This window comes from Populus euphratica, unplaced genomic scaffold, assembly GCF_000495115.2.
Source record: "Populus euphratica unplaced genomic scaffold, PopEup_1.0 scaffold32.1, whole genome shotgun sequence".
Lineage (NCBI taxonomy): Eukaryota > Viridiplantae > Streptophyta > Magnoliopsida > Malpighiales > Salicaceae > Populus > Populus euphratica.
This window is the reverse complement of record NW_011499861.1, coordinates 829,438-850,508: the sequence shown is the minus strand read 5'-3', so window position 1 is coordinate 850,508 and position 21,071 is coordinate 829,438. Positions and strand designations below refer to the sequence as shown.

General features: G+C 35.6%; 2 protein-coding genes across 2 annotated transcripts in view; one reads left to right on the top strand and one right to left on the bottom strand.

The window, feature by feature from the left end:
- LOC105124774 (uncharacterized) overlaps window positions 1-8,201 on the top strand; it is an 8,931-nt gene extending 730 nt beyond the window's left edge. Inside the window, 11 exon segments of the mRNA XM_011024896.1 lie at window positions 13-276; window positions 856-1,044; window positions 1,615-1,707; window positions 2,091-2,273; window positions 2,355-2,457; window positions 2,572-2,757; window positions 3,819-5,396; window positions 5,481-6,310; window positions 6,754-7,137; window positions 7,139-7,353; window positions 7,564-8,201. Of these exon segments, the coding sequence (XP_011023198.1) occupies window positions 43-276; window positions 856-1,044; window positions 1,615-1,707; window positions 2,091-2,273; window positions 2,355-2,457; window positions 2,572-2,757; window positions 3,819-5,396; window positions 5,481-6,310; window positions 6,754-7,137; window positions 7,139-7,353; window positions 7,564-7,573 (4,005 nt within the window). The 5' untranslated portion in view covers window positions 13-42 and the 3' untranslated portion in view covers window positions 7,574-8,201.
- Window positions 8,202-13,475: 5,274 nt separating this feature from the next.
- On the bottom strand, window positions 13,476-18,344 carry LOC105124773 (DEAD-box ATP-dependent RNA helicase 31-like). The gene is made up of 10 exons (XM_011024895.1): window positions 17,340-18,344; window positions 17,067-17,173; window positions 16,537-16,592; window positions 16,020-16,244; window positions 15,467-15,673; window positions 15,301-15,387; window positions 15,127-15,222; window positions 14,742-14,957; window positions 14,172-14,354; window positions 13,476-13,998 (listed from the first exon to the last, which is right to left on the bottom strand). Exons 1-10 carry the CDS (start codon window positions 18,209-18,211, stop codon window positions 13,771-13,773), a joined length of 2,277 nt encoding a protein of 758 aa, XP_011023197.1. The 5' UTR covers window positions 18,212-18,344; the 3' UTR covers window positions 13,476-13,770.
- Between the last annotated feature and the right edge of the window lie 2,727 nt (window positions 18,345-21,071).

Sequence of the window (21,071 nt, the reverse complement as noted above, 5' to 3'; positions counted from 1 at the left end):
GGGTGGGGGGGCAGGAAAACACTGCTTTTATTATAGGATTGCATGGGAGAGCAAGAAGGGTGGGCACAGCCACCAAGTGGGCTATCGCCAAATGGCCTATTGCCCAATGAAGCGCCCTCTGTGTTCAGAGTGCTTGATTCAGAGCGATGGTCAAAGGCCGAAGAGAGAACTGCAGAGCTTATTGCCTGCATTCAGCCCAACCAGCCCTCTGAAGAGCTTCGCAATGCCGTTGCAGATTATGTGCAGCGGCTTATTGCAAAGTGCTTTCCTTGCCAGGTGCATTGCCTATATGCCTTAACGTATGAAATCTTTGTGTTGCTCACTCTTATGGTGTATGTCTTGATGGGTTTCTGGATTTAGATTGTATAACCATTGTTGTGGAGATTGTGTTGGTCCAGTAGAGAGAGACATGGAATAATGCCGCATCGTTATGCCTGGATTGTTGATATGGAATCTGGAATGTGATTTTGTGCGTAGGAATTTGTAAGTTAAGGCGTTGATAAAAAATAAAATAAAAATTCGTGAAATATGAGATGGTATGTCTTGATTGGCACTGTATGCAAACAAGAGCATTTAGTGGATAATAAGCTGATGGCAGTAAAATACTGTGTTTTCTGTGTAAGTGACCAAACAAAAAGAATATGTTTGTCTTAATTAGAATAGATTATAGACGTAAGGTTGAGTTCAAAGACATCAACAACTATGAACAATGCAGACTGGCTTGCTGGCAGGACTTGAGTATTTTTATAGTGAGAGTGATTTGGATTCATAATATCAGTTGTTTCATTGCTGCAAAAGGTATGCATCTTCAAGTTTTTAATATAATTATTTACCCATGATTGCTATGATCTACAGGTATTCACCTTTGGGTCTGTGCCACTTAAGACTTATTTACCTGACGGGGATATTGACTTAACAGCCTTCAGTAAGAATCCTAATTTAAAAGATACATGGGCTCATCAGGTTCGTGATATGCTGGAGAATGAGGAGAAGAATGAAAATGCTGAATTCCGAGTGAAGGAGGTTCAGTACATTCAGGCAGAGGTAGGTCCCATATTAATCCTTTCAATTCCTTTACATTCTGTTTATTTCTTTTGTTATCTCTGTTTCTTCATTTTATTTTAAGCTTGCTTCTACAACTAGGATGCAATTGTTTGTGTTGGGCTTGAATATATCTAGTTAGTAATGTTGACTTCAGAATTGTTATAGCAGCAGTAATATTCCATCCATGCATTTTCTTCTACTACAGGGGACTTGTAATCTTCAGTGAATATTTCAAGGTTCTGTAGTATGTTTGAAACAAGTGGGTTGTTAGCTAGACATATGCACTCTGTATTACCTCTAATTATGGGGCAATGGTGAACACTAGTAAGCTTTTCAACACATTTTCAACATTATTTTGAGGTGAAATTATATTTCACAATCTAATTTCAATGTAATTTGTTTTGATCGTTTTTGTATTTGTTTGTTTAAGAAAATGATTCCCCCGCTGAGATATGTGTCTAGAAGGCCTCCCAAAAAATCTCAATTAAAGATTTCTCAATGCCTTGTACTCTATGAAGTAATTCTTGATGATAGATGTAACTTTCTTTTTGTTTGAATACACATATACAGGTGAAGATAATAAAGTGTCTTGTGGAAAACATTGTGGTAGATATTTCATTTAAACAGCTTGGTGGACTGTGCACCCTTTGTTTCCTTGAGGAGGTTAGTGCTCTATCTGGAAAATCTTTCTTACTTCCTTTGTCCAAATATAATGATCCCTGTTGGAACACTTCTGCCACACCAAATTATTAGTGCATTATTCAGGAGTCACAAATTATTTTGATGTTTTGGTGTCATGCCCTAATCAGTAAGCAACCTCAAATTCGAAAAAAAAAAAAAAAAGTAGACCAAAAAAAGAGGCTAACAAAATGAAAAAGGTGATGGCATAAAGTACTGTACAACCATGTTATCAGCCTTCCTTAAACAACTGAAAAGTAAAACATGTATTATAATTTCAGATGGAGGAGTAGCATTTTTCTCTTGGTAACTAGAAACCAGGATACTCATTTATATATTTGTCTCTGATAGTATTCTTGCCTCTGTAGGTTGATAATTTGATAAATCAAAACCATCTATTCAAGCGTAGCATTATATTGATAAAGGCCTGGTGTTACTATGAGAGCCGAATACTTGGTGCTCACCATGGATTGATCTCCACCTATGCTTTGGAAACCTTGGTTCTATATATATTTCATGTTTTCAACAACTCCTTTGCGGGTCCTCTTGAGGTGGATTTTGGTGCTTGGTCTCACTGTCTTGCTGCATTTCCCTCTTCGTTTATCTGATTCTTTCTCTATCTACCTGTCTAGGTCCTTTATCGTTTTCTCGAGTTCTTCAGTAAGTTTGATTGGGATAATTTATGTGTTAGTCTCTGGGGTCCTGTACCTATTAGTTCACTTCCAGATGTGACAGGTATGCTTGATTGATTGAAGACTCCTTTCCATCTTCTCAATAAGTGACCCTTTCAATTTTTGTAAATATTTGTCAATCTACTGGCACCAACTATTTTAGTGAAATGTTACACAGCGGAACCTCCTCGAAAGGATGGTGGAGAGTTACTACTTAGCAAATTATTTCTTGAGGCTTGTAGTGCTGTGTATGCTGTTTTACCTGCTGGACAAGATGATCAAGGGCAACCTTTTTTGTCCAAACACTTCAATGTTATTGATCCTTTGCGTGTGAACAACAACCTGGGACGTAGTGTCAATAAAGGTACACAAATAGAACCCTTCCATGTTGTCTGCTACCAAGTTAACTGTCGTTTGAATATTTCTCCCTTTTCATTTTGAGTTGTAGATATGTTTTATTGTGCATGTGCATGACAAATGCACTTCTTTCTTCTTCTTCCCTTTGACAAGTTACTGTAGATAGCACAGAGAATCAGGACTTAATGTCTTGTCTTTTCTTTGCTGGCTTTTAATATTCATTGAAACATTATCCAACTGCAATTTTTTTTCTTTATTGATTGTGTCATTTTTTATATGGTACAAACTAGCATTACCTTTGGCACTATTTCTTCTTTATACATGTTTCTGCTGATAGTAGCGTGCAAGAGCCATAAGAGAGGTTTGTGCAGTTGTTTTGCAATTTTCTCCTAAAGGCATTTTGTACACCATGGTTTTTAGTCAAATGGATAGAAAAGGTATTGATAAAGAAAGGTACCAGAAATAAAGAGGGGGCAAAAGATGTATTTGATGTATTTCTATATTTATCTTTTTGTTTATTCCTTGCAAAAAAGGAAAAAGAAAAACATCTGTAACTATGTTTCTTTTTCTGCCTCTCTCTCTCTCTGGTTTTCAAATATATCCTAGTTATTGTTCTTTTATTGGTAGTAGGGTTAAGGCTTATAACAGGGAAATTGGGCATTCAAGTTGATATACTTACATTTTTCGTTCTAGGACTTGAAAAGGGTTCTTTGTGTTGTCAATTGCCTAAATATGCTATTAATATTGATGTGTTAATTGTTTTCCATTATTTGCTTTACCTATATACACATGTATACATATTGGTAATTTAATGTAGGTTAAGTGGTCTGGATGGTGGGAAGGGTTGCAAATTGTAATTGAGGATAACAGTGTACAGAACAAAGGGAAATGATAACATAAGTGTGCTTCTCTAAACTTCATGTGTGCATATGGGGGTTTATGTCCTTGGACGCAACAGAATTTGATTGGAATGTAAACATATAGATCAGTTCATGAATGGTTTATACTTCTTACTGATCTTTTAGCATTTAGTAACTTTTATTGTGTAATACAACCTGCATTTTCCAGGTAACTTCTTTAGGATACGCAGTGCATTTGCATTTGGAGCTAAAAGGCTAGCTAGGTTACTTGATTGCCCCAAGGAAGACTTGCGTTTTGAAGTAAATCAGTTTTTTCTGAACACCTGGGAGAGACATGGTAGTGGCCATCGTCCTGATGCGCCAAGGAATGATTTGTGGCTGTTGAGATTGTCAAAGCATGATCATTTGCATGGGCCTGAGAGTCTAAGGAGCAATTCAAGCAGCAAACCTTCCAGTCATGAAGCTCAAGTTGATGTGGCTCATGGCTCATGTACTGTTCCTTTCCAGCATGATAATTATTCCATAGATAGCACATCCAAAGGTAGTGAAGTTTCAACACTTTCTCATACTCAAAGCCAAAAGACTAACGCTAACACTAACAGCACAAGGAGCACCTCTGATCAGAGTAGAAGGGAATCTACTTCCAATCAGAGCATGCATGCTGATAGAAGTCAGAGAAATGAGAAACCCGACAACTTCGTCACTGATTTTCAGGGAAGGTATCTTTTTGCTAGGACACGCTCTAGTCCTGAACTTACTGAGACATATGGCAAAATTTCTTCTCAAGGAAGGCATAACAAAGTCCAAGAAAGTGGGAAAGGCCAGTCTTCATCTGCTAGGCTAAATCATGGCAGGAGGAAAAACCTGGGATCTGATAATTTGAAAAACCATGGTATTAGCTTTTCAAGTGATGATCCTTCATCTGTTAAGCACACCATTTCCAGTCAAAGCTGCAATCCTGCTGCTGATTCAAATAGTTACCACAAAGATTCATGCTTGGATGTCGCCAGTGAAGAATTTGTTTCTGTCCTAGGGTCACAGGGGATGCATCAGGAAGAGCAAGATCTTGTGAATGTGATGGCTTCTTCTACTGGTCTAGGTTTCAATGGACAGGTTCATGTTCCACTGAATATGGCACCTGGTCACATTTCTCTTCCAATTCCACCTTCTGTTCTAGCTTCAATGGGATATGGTCAGAGAAATATGGGTGGAATGGTACCCGTAAACATTCCCTTCTTGGAGACTCCTTGGGGTTCAAATATGCAATTTCCTCAAGGTTTGGTTCCATCACCATTAGCCCATTATCTTCCTGGCATTGAATTGACTTCAAACCAAGAAGATTCAATTCAACCTGGTAATGAGAATATTGGTCCCATGGAAATGAATGTCAGGGAACCTGATCATGATTTCTGGCATGAGCAGGAGAGGGGCTCCATTAGTGGTTTTGATATAGAAAATGGAAGTTTTGAGATGCATCAATTAGATGATCCGCAGCCTAGTTCATCTAGTTATAAATTTGTTTCATCATCTCGAAGAGGTGGCTCTGGCAACTCTTTGAGAGCTCACCAGAAGCTCACCAGAGAAACCCGAGGGCCAGCTAGGGAAGAATCTATAGGTGCTTTAACATATCAAGAAAACAGAGGCACTGAAGAATACTTTGATGACAGAAGTGCATGTTCAAGGTCCTTTACTACGGTGAATATTAGTCCCTTGAGAAGTAAAACCTCATCTGAGAGTTCGTGGGAAGGATCAGCAAAGTTGTCAAAGCCTGTTAAGGAAAAAAGAGGTAGGAAAACGGTTTCTTCTGCAGTGCAGTCTTCTGTTTATGGAAAAGGTAAGAGTGCCTCTGAACATTCTTCCAATCTGACAGATGATGACAATAAAGAATGGAATGTGCCATCAACAATGGGCCTTGAACCTGAAAGAAGCATAGGATCCCAAACTGAATCTTCTGCTGCTTTGCATGTTTCAAGGCATCAAGTACCTGGATATGAAAGAGCACAGCCAAGTGAATCTGATTCATTGATACCAATTGCTCCAGTGCTCTTAGGTCATGGTTCACGGCAAAGATCTGCTGATAACTCAGGGTCAGGGACTGTTCACTATACATTTTATCCTGCAGGGCCACCAGTTCCATTTATTACAATGCTTCCACTGTACAACTTCCCAACTGAGACAGGAACTTCTGGTGCGTCAACTAGCCAATTTGACAGTGAAGAGGGCCTTGATAACAGTGATTTTGGTCAAAATTTTGATTCATCTGAAGGAATTGATCTATCTGAGGCTTCAAGTACCTCTAGTTCTATGAGAATGGCTACATCTGTTAAGCCATTGGAACAGAAACCTGACAATGCTGCTTCTGTTAAGCCATTGGAACACGAATCTGACATTCTTAATAGTGATTTTGCTAGCCACTGGCAGAACTTGCAGTTTGGGCGTTTATGCGAAAACACACGAAATCCTGCGCCTGTGATTTATCCATCACCTGTTATGGTGCCGCCTGTATATTTACAGGGCCGTTTTCCATGGGATTGTTCTGGGAGACCAGTTTCAACTAACACAAATAATTTTACTCAGCTTAGTATTGTTCCAGTTGCTCTGCCACAGTCTGCATCTAATAGACCTGCTGGTGTCTATCAGCATTATATTGATGAAATGCCTAGATATCGAGGTGGAACTGGGACCTACTTGCCGAATCCAGTAAGATTACTTGACCAGCTTTATGTTAGGCAGAGAGTTGCAACCGTCATTCAGTTGTAATATTTTTTATGTAATTATGTTTGCATGGATGCTTTGCACTTCTCTTGCCATGTTTTCTTGAACTGTAGACCCTTCTAGTTCTCCATTTAGACAATCTTTTCCCCAGTAATGACAGCTCATTTGATGAGCTTATAGTTTTCTTTTCCATGTGCTTTTTATTTGTGGTCAGAGTAATTTGGTTCTGGTTGCATATTATTGGAAAACCATTCACTTTTATTAAACCTGGATGTGGAAAATATGTGCTGTGATTGTTTGATTCTAACCTGGTTTGGAAAGTTGGCATTTTTTTGGGTTAAAATAATTTGATTTTGCTGTCATATTCAAATAGTTTTGAATTATGCAGCATTTTGTACACTTCAAATGTATAATTTTTTACTGTTAAGTTCTTACTGCAGAAGGTTGCTGTCCGAGACCGGCATGCTTCAAATATGAGAAAGGGAAATCACAACTACAATAGAAGTGACCATCATGGTGATAGGGAAGTGAGCTGGAACACTAATTCTAGAGCACGAGCTGCTGGGCGCGGCAACAATCGCAGCCATGCTGAGAAGTCTAATACAAGGCCAGACCGGTTGGCCTGTGAGAGTCAAGCTGAGAGGACATGGGGCTCACATAGACATGATATGTTCCCTTCATGCCAGTCTCAGAATGGTCCAATCCGCTCAAACACGACTCAGAGTGCTTCCAGAAATGTGGCATATGGCATGTATCCATTACCATCCTTGAATCCTGGAGTGTCATCAAATGGACCTACCATTCCTTCTGTTTGTCATGCTGTATCCTTATGATCATAATACTGGCTATGGTTCTGCAGGGCATCTTGAGCTTGGGTTGGTTGGGCCAGTAGGTTTCTCAGGTGCAAATGAGACCTTGCATTTAAATGAGTTGAGTCGATCAAGTGGGGGATTTGAGGACCAAAGGTTTCATGGCAGCTCTGCTCATCAGCCATCACCGGATCAGCCTTCTTCACCCCATGTCCAGACGTAGTTACACTGTTTATTTCTTGAAGTCAGGTATAGAAGGGCAAGATTTCAGAATTGCTGTGTGTTAAAGGCAAGTTGGTGCAAGGGTGCGGTGTATTATAATAGTACAAGTGTTCCTAATGCAATGTGGTTAGCGGTCTAGTCCATATTATAAATTATTATATGTGACGTAACAAGCTAATTTCAGGATTTGATTTATTGTGTTAACAGGGAGATTTGACTTTCGTTGCAAAATCTATGGCCCAGAGGAATCAGGTATTATCAATCAAAGGATGACAATCCCCCCTTGTGCGTTTCCAAACCAGGGTGAAAACGATGGTGGGAGAAACGATGAAGAGAAAACCTTCAGCTACAAGGTTTTCCATTCTCACCTTATTGATAATGGTTTCTTGTCATCATTATCTCAAGGTCGCACTTCTTGATGGCTTGTGCTTGTTTGTACACTAGAAGTCATTATCTAACCTGTCCAGCTTACAAGAATCAACAGATTGGCAGGTAATGGGATTCAGGCTGTGATTGGTTCCTTTTTAAAATATATTTTAGGGTTCAACACCATGTAACTCCACTGATGTAGAAGCTCGGAGATTTAGAATCTAGAACCTTATCATGTTCTAAAAAACGTTTCTCGGGATCTTCTTCCACGATGTATTAGGGATTTTGATTCATGAGTTCGGTGTAACAGCTGAACTATACTCGTTTCAAAAAGTACGGTGTAGTAATACTACCCCCAAAGATGGGGTGAAAATGCACGATGCTCTCAGGTTTCCAATGATGATTGTTCATGAAAGCTTCTGTTCTTTTTATGGTCAATACTGTTAAGTTTCCAGTGATTTTATTAAGGATTTTTTTTAAAAAAATTCACAATGTTGTAAATATTTTGCGACTTAATTGAGGACAAAAATGACTGGGAGACTACCGAGAATTGGTGGATAGTTGAGGCATTATTTCGAGACTTCCACATCCTTTCTTTTATACGAATATTTGCCATCCGTCTACTCGGCTTCGCTCTTTATTTCATTTCATTTTATTTGAAGAAAAAAAACAATTTTCTTTAGCTAGGCAATGTGATGATCTTCAGCATAATTTTCTATTTTGGGATATCAACAGTGCAATGTATAAACTATTGATGGATCAGTTAGCAACCTTCAAAATTTTTAAAACTCAATCCTAATTTTTCCTCGGCATAACACATCAGTCCTGCATGTTAAAAAAAACATTGCATTGAAATCCTTGGTTTGAAAAGGGCAGCGCATGTCGCATGAAAATCAATTATTATGTCTAAATCAAACCTAATTGACTTACATTGACAGCTTTAATGATTTATAAATTTATGTTTGTTGGGATGTATTTTGATAGTTTTGATGTGCTAATAAAAAATATAAAACAATATTATTTTAAAAGAGAACTAATTATAGAGCCTGCATTTGTATTATTAAATATACACTTAGATGTATATTTAACATGAAACTATCAAAAGTGACTGACTCTGAATTACAAACTATGCCTTATACTCCCCACCTTTGCATCGAATCTTCTAGGAAGCCAAGCAACTTGCACATACAATAATGCCAAAGTGACTGACTCATAATAGTTACTACCTCCACAAAAGTCAATGTAATGATGCACTCTTTTATATTTACACACAAATAATCAATATAACCCCTCTATTCTATCAACTTGTCTCCTTAGATGGTGCGTAACTTCATTCATCTTTTATACCAATCACCATAGTAACAACCTTTCCCACTAATGTCTTGATAAAGTATAACAACCAACAATTTATCTTTTCAAGTTATACAAAATAAAAATCAATTATTTTTCATTATTACTTCATTCTTTATGAGATAAGTTCATGTGACTATCTCAAGTTATAAAGTTAATAAATTTATTTAACAATATAAAACATAAATTCATTATAATATTCACTCTTTTAAGCCCTCACTCTTTTTATATTTTTCTTCCTTCCTATAAGTTATTAGCTTTAAGTATCAAAGAGTTCTTTATTATTATAAGAGACTTTTTTATATGGAATATCAAGTATAAAGACAAAGTGCACAGTCAAGTCCAGACTCTTCAATCCAAGAGATAGCCATGAAAAGTCCACATCCAACCTAAAGTTTTCGCGACCTCGTCAACAACACTGTTTATGGAAATTAAACAAAAACTAATTCATTTTCATTTCATACCTTATCACCAAAACTTCTTTTTATAGTTAGTGACTTGGATACTATAAAACACGAGAGAATAATTGATCTCCTTATCGCAAGTACTCTAGTTTCTCAATATCTCCAACAACTCTCTCATCAAATGAAAATGTTTAACAATATTGTTTTAGCAATACACAACAACTTCAGATTCTCTCGCTCCTTTTACAGGAGATGTCACACAGAGCTTAATTACATTCATTAAGTGCACATAGACAACACTAGTTCATTGAAGGAACAATATGGAACTACTTGCAAAACAATATAAGAACACTCGTACTCCAACTCTTTAAAGGAATTGTTCCTGTTACAAAAGGCATTCTTAAATTGAACACTTTAGAAGAGGCTATCATCATCAATCTTTATTTGACTCTCTCCCATATGCTTCTCATTGAAAAATACCTTAATGCGAATCAAGATTAGTAACAATACAAATTTGTAAAAATGAACATTACCTCTACCAAGTAGGAGAGTCTCCATTTTATCTTTGAGTGTTGCCCCCTTATCTCTCCAAAATTTACATCTTGATAAAGACTAACTCATACAAATACGATGGTCTTATAGATCTAATAGAGCATATACAAAACAAATCAAGCATTCTAGAACTTGTAAACTAAGACAAGAACACTAAAGGATCTCTTCGTGATTGTCTTATATTTTTTAAGCTTTTGACCACACCTCTAACCATCAAGTAGAAAGAAGTATCAGTTGCCATCAAAGAAAAAGAATTTATATGATATCCCTTCTTATAAAGAGTGGCTTTAACAATAGAAACCCCAACAAATTTTATTTATTCTATCATCATTATAACCATCACATCGATGATTATAGTGCCCTAAAAATTAGATAAAAAGATTGATCACTAAAGGTCACTTTTAATAGTTTATAAGAAAGTAGTCTTTATATATTTTTCTCGGAGTGAAAATCTATATGCTTTCAAACAAAATTTTCAGGTGTTTAACAAGAATTCTCTGTGTATTTACGATGAAATATCTATGTCTTGAAGAAAATCTTCAAATCTCAAATAAAATCTTCATGCCTTTAAATAAAATCCTTAAGTCTCTAACGAGTGAAATGTTTCTAAACAAAGTCTCCATTGTATCTCCATTTACATAAAAGAATCTTTTGAACTTTTCACTGAAAAAATTAATATTATCTCTCTAGGCAGTCTCCATGTTTTGATTTATCTTCAAGTTTTTAAGTGAAAAATCTTTATTTCTCCAAATAAAATCTGCAGGTCTGCAATGAGAATTATCCATATATTTTATAATGAAGTCTCTATGTCTTCAAATGAATTCTACATATCTCCAAAAAATTCTCCAACAAAATATCAATGTCTCCAAACAAAATATTCATGTCTTTAAATACAATCTGTAGGTTTCCAAGGAGAATTCTCCATATCTACATAATGAAATCCTTATATCCTTATGTTTTCAATAAAATATCTCCAAACAAAATTTCCATTGTATCTCCATTTACATAAAATAATCTTTTGAACTTTTCAATGAACAAATTGATATTATCTCTCCATGTGGTCTCCATGCATTTTTCTCTAAAGTTTTATTTATCTTTATATCTTGAAGTGAAAATCTCTATGCCTCCAAATAAAATCTTCAAATTTCCAACGATAATTTTTCATGCCTATAATAAAATCTTTATGTCTTCAATAAAATGTCTCTAAATAAAGTCTTAATGTATTCGATAAAGTCTCAATGTTCCCAAATAAAATCTGAATGCCTCTAACAAGAACTTTTCATATCTCCACAATAAAGTCTTTATATTTGATATATCTAATGAAATGTCTTTAAACAAAGTTTTCATCTTTCCATGATAATATCTCCAAGAGAAATCTTTATGCATTCAATGGAATCCTTATATCTCCAATGAAATCTTCATGTCTTTAATGGATTCTCTATATCTCCATATCTCTTATGGAATTTGTATATCTCCAATAAAAACTCTATGTCTTCATGTAATATATTCATATATAATGCTTAGCCACGTCACAAAAACATTCTCTACTTATGAAGATTTTCTTTGACGAAAAAACCATAATGGACACTAGTAGTGTTGTACAACTTGATGAAGATAAATTCATGATTCTTTAAAATTACACACAAATTCAAATACTAGAGGGAAAATGGTGATGCAAAAAAAAAAGAAGACCACCCTTGCCTTTTTTGTCAACCCAAATAATAAGAGATAGGATAATAACCCACAGACCAAGCTAAATCAAAATAAAAATGGCAACGAAGAGTTGACACGCGAGAGAGAAGAAAAGAAGAAATAATTGCATAGATTTCAAGTAATGGGAGAGAGAAGAAAGAAAGAAAGAAAGGGATATTGGTGACATATCAAAACTTTAATCGATATATGTATTGTACCATTAACAAAATCTTGACAAGAAGAATCTAATTACACCAAGAAAGCCTGTCATCAAAGCCAAAGGTGAGTAATGCATGTTTCTCAAAGACATCTGGGTATGGCTCACATATTGGCGCATGTATTATATGTGCTAACCAAGATTCTTTTTCCCTCCCTTTTAGTCTTTTCATTTCAATCCCCAGTCCTTATATAATTCTCTAGTTTAGTCTCCATAATTGAATTAAAAGGAGAAGAGAGAATAAAGGAATGACAATGAATCCATACTATTCAATTTATCCAATTATTTTGCACTCAAGCCCTTTTAGCCAAGGGACTGCTCTCCAACCCAAATGGACTCCCTCTCAATCATTATCAAGCCCTCAACCACAAACTAGTCCTTGCCCCAACCAACTTGAAACCAAATCCCATGTAAATTCCAAGAAACCAAGCAATTAGAACACACCCCAATGCAAAAGTACTACATATAAGAAAATCAGTATGACAATGCATTCTCGTATACTTACACATAAATTGTTAATGGGACGCCTAACTTTCTCTGTCTCACCAATAACTATCTCCTACTAACTTGTCTCCTCATAAAGCGCCTACATTCACTCACATTTTATACCAATCACTCTTGAGCATGAACTTTTCCTATCAATGCTATAAAAAAACACAACTCATCTATTTAGATTACTTGCATGGAAAAACAATTATTTTACATCTTTACTCAATTATTTTACATCTTTACTTTATTCTTCACGAGATAAACTTGGGTCAATAAGTAAAGAAATTCATTCAACCAGTTCATTCAACAATAGAATATAAATTTATTATAATATTCACTCTTTTATGCTCTTGCTTATTTAGTTATATTTTTTTTTCTAACAAGTTATTAACTGAAGTATCAAAGGATCCTCCATTTTAATAAAATAAAAAACTTATTTTGCAAGAATATCAAGCTAAGAGACAGCTTATATTCAAGCTAGAATTTTCATCTCAAAACATAGTCTTAAAAAGCTCAAATCCAATATAAAGGTTGTACTAAGCCAAAAATCATACGAGAATTAACTTGTAAATTGCAAGTTCACCCATCTATTTCTTAGATGAACAAGACCTATCACGATCTGACAGGGTAATGGAAACGTTGGCGGGTTATGGTTAATGATTTGAAGGAATGTTCTGCACCTAGGGAAGCACACCAAGATAGGCAAGGTCTTGAAGGCAAAAATCTTGGCTGGAAGAGTCGGGGTGCGAGGTGCAGTCATTCAATTTTCCACTTCTGCGTAGAGCCCTTCTAATAAGATTTTTCACTTCTGTATAATTTCACACTTTTGACTTTTTAAGTAGGATGCCACTCTCACTCGTTAAAAAAATAAAATCATGAGCTAGCCCCGTGCCAAGCCTTAGATCGACAAAACACACCCGAGATCGACGAAAATCCAGGTTAATTCATCAGGCAGGCCTTACAACTCCAAAATAGAGATGTAATCTTTTTTGGTTAAATGAAATATCGCTTGTCTTGTCAAAAAAAGATCTTGCCTCCAAGGGAAGTAGATATTAAAGTTACAGAAACATCAATATAAAGGAAACGTACGTTTTTTAAAATGAAAATGATCACTTGTTCATCGCATATTAACCAGCAGGAGCAATTATACGACCTCTCACTCATCCAATGTAAGCATTAGCACACTCAGTTAGGATGACACTCTCACGCTCTATATAGCATGATAGCGATTGAAAAAAGAAGAGAGGTTTAATTTAACGAATGACGTTTTCCTACAGACATTTCCAGGCAAATGATCCTGATCTCATGCAAAATCATCCAGTTCACTAGTAGGGCGCTGATCTACTTCGAGCGTAAGCCAGGAATATTCCTGAGCCCCATCTTGCCAAGGACGAGTTTGGGAATGGCAGGAGGAGTATCAAGTCCCATGCTTCGGCTAAACTCATTAGCAAGCTCCACAAGCCTGTGCTTGTCATTGCCCACTTTCTTTTGTGAATTGTAATAACCTAGCCAGGCCTGGTATGCTGATTCTTTGGAATTCATGTCCACCTGGGACAGTGCCCGTTCCATCTGTTCAGGAATGTTTACTTGTCAGTGTCACAGAAAAGGTTGGTTTAAGAAATTCTGAACCTGTGCTTTCTAATTGATGATGGAATTGTTCTTCAGAATATCAGTAGAAAGAACAGAGTAGACTAGATGGAATTATTCTTCAGAGTAACAGTATAAAGAACAAAGTAGACTACCTTTTTCTTTGTGTCTGGGTCTATTGAAGGCACTGGAGCTTTTGTTATTGGCAGATCCTTGACAGTAGATAAAAAGAATTCCTCCCAAGGTGCCAGTAATATAATGCCTTCTCCTTCTTTACCTTTACGCCCAGTTCTACCAAGTCGATGTATATACTGTTCTCTACTAGCCGGTAACCCAACCTACATTTGCAATAAATGTAATTATTATCCATGGGAGCAGAAAAAGTTTGCAAACACGAAGGGGAAGATTGAATATGGAAGATCTAGAAGAAGCTTAAAACTTCATGAGTGTAAAATGGGAAAAGGACACCATTTCTCTGCAAAAATTGGGGTAGTAGTTAGAAAAGCTTAAATGACCGGGATGCAAGGGTCAATTTGCTCAAACTCTTAATGTTATGCCATGGGCATAAAAATTCCTTTGGTTTGCAAGAGGTTAAGTTGGTATTAATAGCATAAAACACTACTGGAATGAAAGCGTGAAAACCCTTTTTTTCCCTTTGGTTCTTGAACAAATACTGAAGTCCAATCACTCACCTCGGTGAAAGTAGAAACATAACATAGATATACCTGAATGACAAGGGTAACATCTGGATAATCAACTCCACGTGCAGATACATCAGAAGTCACAAGTATCAGGCCCTTTGACTTGCGGAACTCATCAGAAACCCTGGTCCTATAGGTCTGAGCCTTTCTAGAATGGATCTCTCTGATATTCAAGTTCAGTTCACCAAGAAGCCTGGCAACCAGTCCAGTCACTCTAGCAGTAGTACAAAAAACAATAACCTGCACAAACCATGGGCGATTACATATACTGCATGACAGTGTTATATCAAGTAAATCTCAGTAAGAAAACAGGTTATACTGCATGACAGTGTTATATCAAGTAAACCTCAGTAAGAAAACAGGCTCTAAAAAAAGTAAACACAGAAACAGGCTTGACTGTGATGTGTACCTTATAATCGGGGTCATCTGCCATATGATCTTTCAAAATGGCATACAAAAAAGGAAATTGTTTGTCTAATGGAGCAACCAAATGCATCTGTCTGACCTGAAATTATCCAGCAATTTAAGAAAATGCACATGTATATTATCAGTATTGGATGGCAAATGCCATGAAGAAGCCTACCTTGGAATGTGTGTCCTCAGCTCCCTCTTGAACTGTATTGATGAACTCATGGTCTCTTTTCAAAGCAGAGTGACAAATTTGGCGAACCTTCATACAGAGCAACAACTTCAGAATATTCAATAAAATGAAAAGACAAGTTAACACATGACAAAGATAAAAAGAAAACCTCTTCAGGAACCGTGGCAGAAAACAAGAGTGTTTGTCTCTGTTTTGGAATAGCTGCAATTATTTTCTCGATATCTTTACGAAATCCCATGTCTAGCAAACGATCAGCTTCATCAAGTACAAGGACTTTCACACCCATCAGCCTCGTTGCAAATCCTGCAGTATTCTCAATATGATCTTTGAGCCTTCCAGGTGTAGCAACAAGGATCTGAGAATTTTAAATGTGTGAATAGTATAACGATATGCAACCATGGTTAGATGGAATTCATTTTCTTGAGAAATTAAGCCAGAATTTAAAATTTTATTCAGTACACATCCAGGATGATGAATCGGTATCTAACTGGTCAGTTGAATATTCCAAGTGATATTAAGAGATTAACCAGATTAATTTAGATTCAAATGACTGCAAAACCAGCCCTTCACAGCATATCAAACATTGAGGAAAATTAGAATATTTCCATGCTTGGCCAAGATAAATGCACGGGGAGGGCTGTAACATAACAAGGCTGTCAGTTCAATGAATGATACTACCCTTTAGACAATGATAAACTCACCTGGCAAAGGTTTGCTTGCATACTTTTCTGCTCTAAAGCAATTCTCACCCCTCCTATCACAACTTGAACACCAATAGCAGGGTGATACTTCAACAGGGCCTTCGCTTCTGTGGCAGCCTGAGTTGCAAGCTCCCTTGTTGGGCATACAACAAGTACAAGAATTGGGGGATGTTTTTTATCACGATCAACAGGAGGAGATTTTACAACAACTTCAATCGAAGGAAGCTGGAAAAAGAATTCAAAAAAGTTTCAAGAATTAAGAGGTTTTCACGATCCCAAACTCATAAGATAACCGAAATGCTTATATCTACTATTGTAGAAAACGAAATATCTATACAGCAAAACATAGATATAAACCCTGAAAAATAGGCTATACAAAAAGTTTATCCCTACTCATACACTTACCAATGCATGTGGAGTTGTTAAAAAAAATGAAGGAACAAGAAGTCCTCAAGTTAAAAATGGTTGTAGACAGTCCTCATTTGGTTAACATGCTTATTCAAATAAAGTACCTTACCAAAAAAGCTACAGTTTTTCCTGTACCCGTCTTAGCCTTGGCCAGAACATCCTTACCTGGAAACAAGATATGCAAGAGTTATCATCTTATGGAAAAGGGTGTTGACATTAAAGCAGGTCAGCTGCAGTGCAACACCACAAATGAGGATACATAAGAAAATGAAAATTAGTCACAATGGTGGCAAATTCAGGATTGACTATGCCAGGGCATTTAACTCTTTGGCAGCACTTCTTCAAACAAATGGATGCACTTTGAAACTAGTGAATGGAGAATATGAAACTTGTACGACACAGAAAAAAGTCCTCACAGTTTGAGGACATTCCTCGTAATCCAAGCTAACAGCGAGGAAAGAATTATTTTGAAATTAAACTATAACTACAATCTCCTGATGGTATCGCAGTAACCACAAGGAAAAAGCTTAGCATTTCAACATCCAGAACTGTGACATCTGTTTCTCAAAAAATCAATTAGCATGAGCCATGAATGAGCAAACAAGACTAGACCATTTTTTAAAAAATAAATAGATAAACCTTTGAGTATAATAGGAAGTGTTGCCGCCTGGACCACTGTCATTTTCTCATATCCAGCATGGCTGATTCCTTTTAATGACAATGGAGAAATTGAACATTGATCAAATCTGCAACCATTTTACATATGTTAGATTTGACTAGAGATCTACAAAATCCTATAAAAATTGAAAAGAGAAAAGGAAAAAAAAAACTCCGACAGAGTAGATATGATAAATTCAACACATGTTTCTTTGCCACATCAAATTTATGACTATACAAATCAATTTATCATACCTAGCCTCACTCATAAAAGAATCAGAATTCGCAGACAAACTTGGCCTATCTTTCACCTCAAAATCATTCTCCAAACCAATAGAGGACAGTGCATTCTTCTCAAAAAACCCATTATCATTACCTCCATCATCATCACCATCACTTTCTTCCTCGGTAATTAAACCCCCAAGATTCTGCATTAACCCCTTCCTCTCATCCTCACCACTATCCACCACATCATCATCAATAAAACCCCTTTTGCCTCTTGATCCCTTACCATCTCTCTTGACCCCTGAATCCCTCTCTCCCCGTACTCTTCTCTCTTTTGGTAAACCCACAGTTCCTCGATTCCTTGTCGGCGAACCAAACCTGGACTCAGTTCTCCTTCGAGTTGGCTCACTAAACTCATTCGAGTTACTGTCCCTTCTCCTCTTCATCGAAAAACCCCCTGCACCGCCACCTTTATTGCCACCGCTATCTGTCTCTCTAGCGCGACCACTCTTACTTCTGTAACGACGACCCATATCAGAATCTGGCTCGTCTTCGCTAGTGACTTGGCTACGAATCGAGTTAGTCCGCAAGTCACTAACCCAGTCACTGAGTTCGGCCTCGTCTTCAATTAAACTCTTAGAAGGCCTAGACTCTCCTCTCTCCACTCTACCACCAGTAAGGCGGCTGAATTCGGGTCTTGACCGGGTTGGTCCAGGTCGAAATGAACGGGAGGAGAATTGAGAAGCAAACCCTAGGTACTTGAGTTTAAAAGGGAAGACCCGAGAGAAAATGGGGATGGGCCGAGGGGTATTTAGGGAGAGTCCGACATTCATGAGAGGGAAACGGGTTACGGGAAGAGACGGGTTAAGGAAACGGAGAGGTGGAAGGAATTTAATGGGCATTAGAAGTACCCGGGTTTGCCAGTTTCCGGTTTTGGGTGCCGGATAAATAGAGTATAGTTTTTTTGTTTGTGAATGGACTAGGGTTTAAGGTTTTTATGGTTTTCAAAGAGAGGCGCCGTTGTGGAGTTAGGGTTTTAGGTTAAGTGGAAAGAAAATACCAGTGTGCTCTAAACGCAACGTTTTTGTTTTTGTTTTTGTTTTTGTTGGTTTTTTGGAAAGGTAAGTCCGTGGGATATTTTATTGTGTTAATTTAACTTAGTTGCTGTTGTTTATTAAAATAATTAACGAGTCGATGCTGTGATCTAAATAACTTAGGCAGAGTTTAGAATTGAGGTAAAAATTATTTTTAAAAATATTTTTTGTTTAGTAAAATATAAATATAATATTTTTAGAATATTTAAATTTTAATTTTAATATTAACATATTAATACAATCCACAAATATTAAAAATATTAATTCTTTTAAAAACCATAGCATTATCACATTAATAAACATGTTCTTAAATTAAGTGAGGAAACTTTTGTTTTTTAATACTTTTTAAAAGTGTGGTTGTTTTAAAAAAATATTAAATTAATTTTTAATGTATTTTCAAATGAAAAACACTTTTAAAAAATATAATGCATAATAATATCAAATAAACACATCATATGTATTTGATATTGTGATAATTTTTGTAATTATGATTTAAGAAAATAGACTTATGAAAAACATTTTTAGTCATTATTAGTTAGATTAAAATATATATTTAGTTAAAATTATTATTAAAATTAAAATTAACTAAAATACAGTTAAAAAGTGTTTGATTAAAAATTATATTGAAAGTACAGTTGATGATAAAAATGACTAAAAATAATACACATTAATTTCATAACTTCACGTTATACGAGAAATATATGATTATTAATATATAATAAATATAGTAAACAATATTAAGATCCAATTCGGGAACAAACATTAATAAATATAACGATTGCAAACTTGGTCCAAGTAAGAATGTACTCATTATTATTATTATTATTATTATTATTATTATTTATACATTTTTGAAATATAAATTATTTTTATTCTTTTATTAAACTAGTTATAATTTAATTATTAACATCATTAATTCGAGATGGTTTACCAATTACATGACTTTGTGAACTTGGCATAATATTAATTAAAATATTATTATAAATAAAATTTTAATAAGAATCAAATTTTACATTATTTTGAAATCTTGATGTAGCATAGCTCCGTAGTGTTATTAATATAACTATAATTTAAATAAAATAAATAAATATGTTTTTGTAAGAATTTCCACCACCCTTAAAACACATACTCTAGAAATATATTGAATGTACTGGGGTCTTGGCTTGACAGTGGAAAGGATTTGTTTTCTGCTGTTGTTTTTGGGTTCGAGTTCTCATATACATATCTATCATCCTTGCAGTGTCTTATATGCCTACTGAGTTTGTAGGGTGTTCAGTGGGCCGTGGAATTGATCGTGATATGCGTAAACTGACCCGGACACCCACACAAATAAAAAAAAAACCTTGAATCACGTTATATATTAATGAGCATGACTGAATATTTTTTTTCTTGGCTTCTTGGTTATTCCTATAAAAATCTAACAAATGATATTTTTTATTTTTATAATAACCTAAAAATACATAGTTATTTGAATATCATGCATCTACCAAATAAATTTTATCTACGATAATAAATAACAAATTTATAAGTTATTACACAAAGGAAGGTTATCCAGGAAAATAGTAAAAATAATCACATCAATTTTCTCATTTAATTACATCATTTTGTAAATGAATGAACAAAATAATCCCAATAATTTATATTCTGCATTAATAATGCAAAAGTATATTAGCGTTACCATATATCTTGGAAACATCTTAATTTTCAGTGCAGTGTTTCTAAACTTGGGGTCTTTGTCTCCTGCTGTTTGAATTGAAGATTGAAAAGAAACAGGCATGGTTTTGCAGGAAGTGTGCAGTTTGGAAATGGAAACGAAAGGTCTTCAAAGAAAAGAATATGGGCTTTAAATAACATAGAATTTAATTGAAATAAATTCAATAAACAATTTTATTATTTTTTGCTCTACAGACAACATGGGCAATGAACTCTTATAAAGTTTGTGATATAGTTCCTCACAGATTCATAGAACTTGCCAGGAGGTTCTTTGAGTTCTTTTCCAAAATCTTACACCATCGATTCCCCTGAAGCAGGCACCTTACAAAGAAAAATCAACCCTGAAGATGACAGAGGGATCAGCATTTTGAACAATCCTGAGATGCTCAAGTAGCTTATATAATGGTAGCCTCTCTACAAAATCCTTAAATAGATTAAAAGGAAGAGAAAAAACAAGAGTACAAATCACAAGCATGCTAGGCTAAGAGTGCATTTATTCTAAACAGTTTCCTCCCAGAAGGTTTGGTACAGCAGATGCAATAATAACCTGAGAGTCCAGGTGATTAAGCTTCACCTGAAATAAAGAAAAAGGCAATAGCTGAACTTTTGCAAAGTGGACAATTACCTCTGCCTGGAAAATCTACGTTTGATTGGCTTTGCAGGCAGTACAATAAGTTCGAACATGAAATTAAAACCATCATGAAGTTTAGAATCCTTCAAAACCCATTTGAAAAGAGAAACAAAGAGAATACACAAGTTTTAGATGACATAGCAGATATGATATATTTGGCATATGTGCGGCTTTGAGATGATTATATTTTTTTATATGAATAAAAAGAATGAGAAATTCTTTATTAATAAAAAAAAATGAAAGTCTAATAAAAGTATGCATTAATAAAAAAAATTAAGGGGTTTCAATTAATGTGGTATTTTTTTTATCCTTATTTTAAATTGT

Excerpts from the sequence above, each read along its gene's own strand:
- LOC105124773 (XM_011024895.1), bottom strand. The coding sequence starts at position 18,211 with ATGCCCATTAAATTCCTTCCACCTCTCCGTTTCCTTAACCCGTCTCTT. Across the intron at positions 15,674-16,019 it reads TGCAAGCAAACCTTTGCCAG|ATCCTTGTTGCTACACCTGG; the intron begins GTGAGTTTATCA and ends TAAAATTCTCAG. Across the intron at positions 15,388-15,466 it reads CTGCCACGGTTCCTGAAGAG|GTTCGCCAAATTTGTCACTC; the intron begins GTTTTCTTTTTA and ends CTCTGTATGAAG.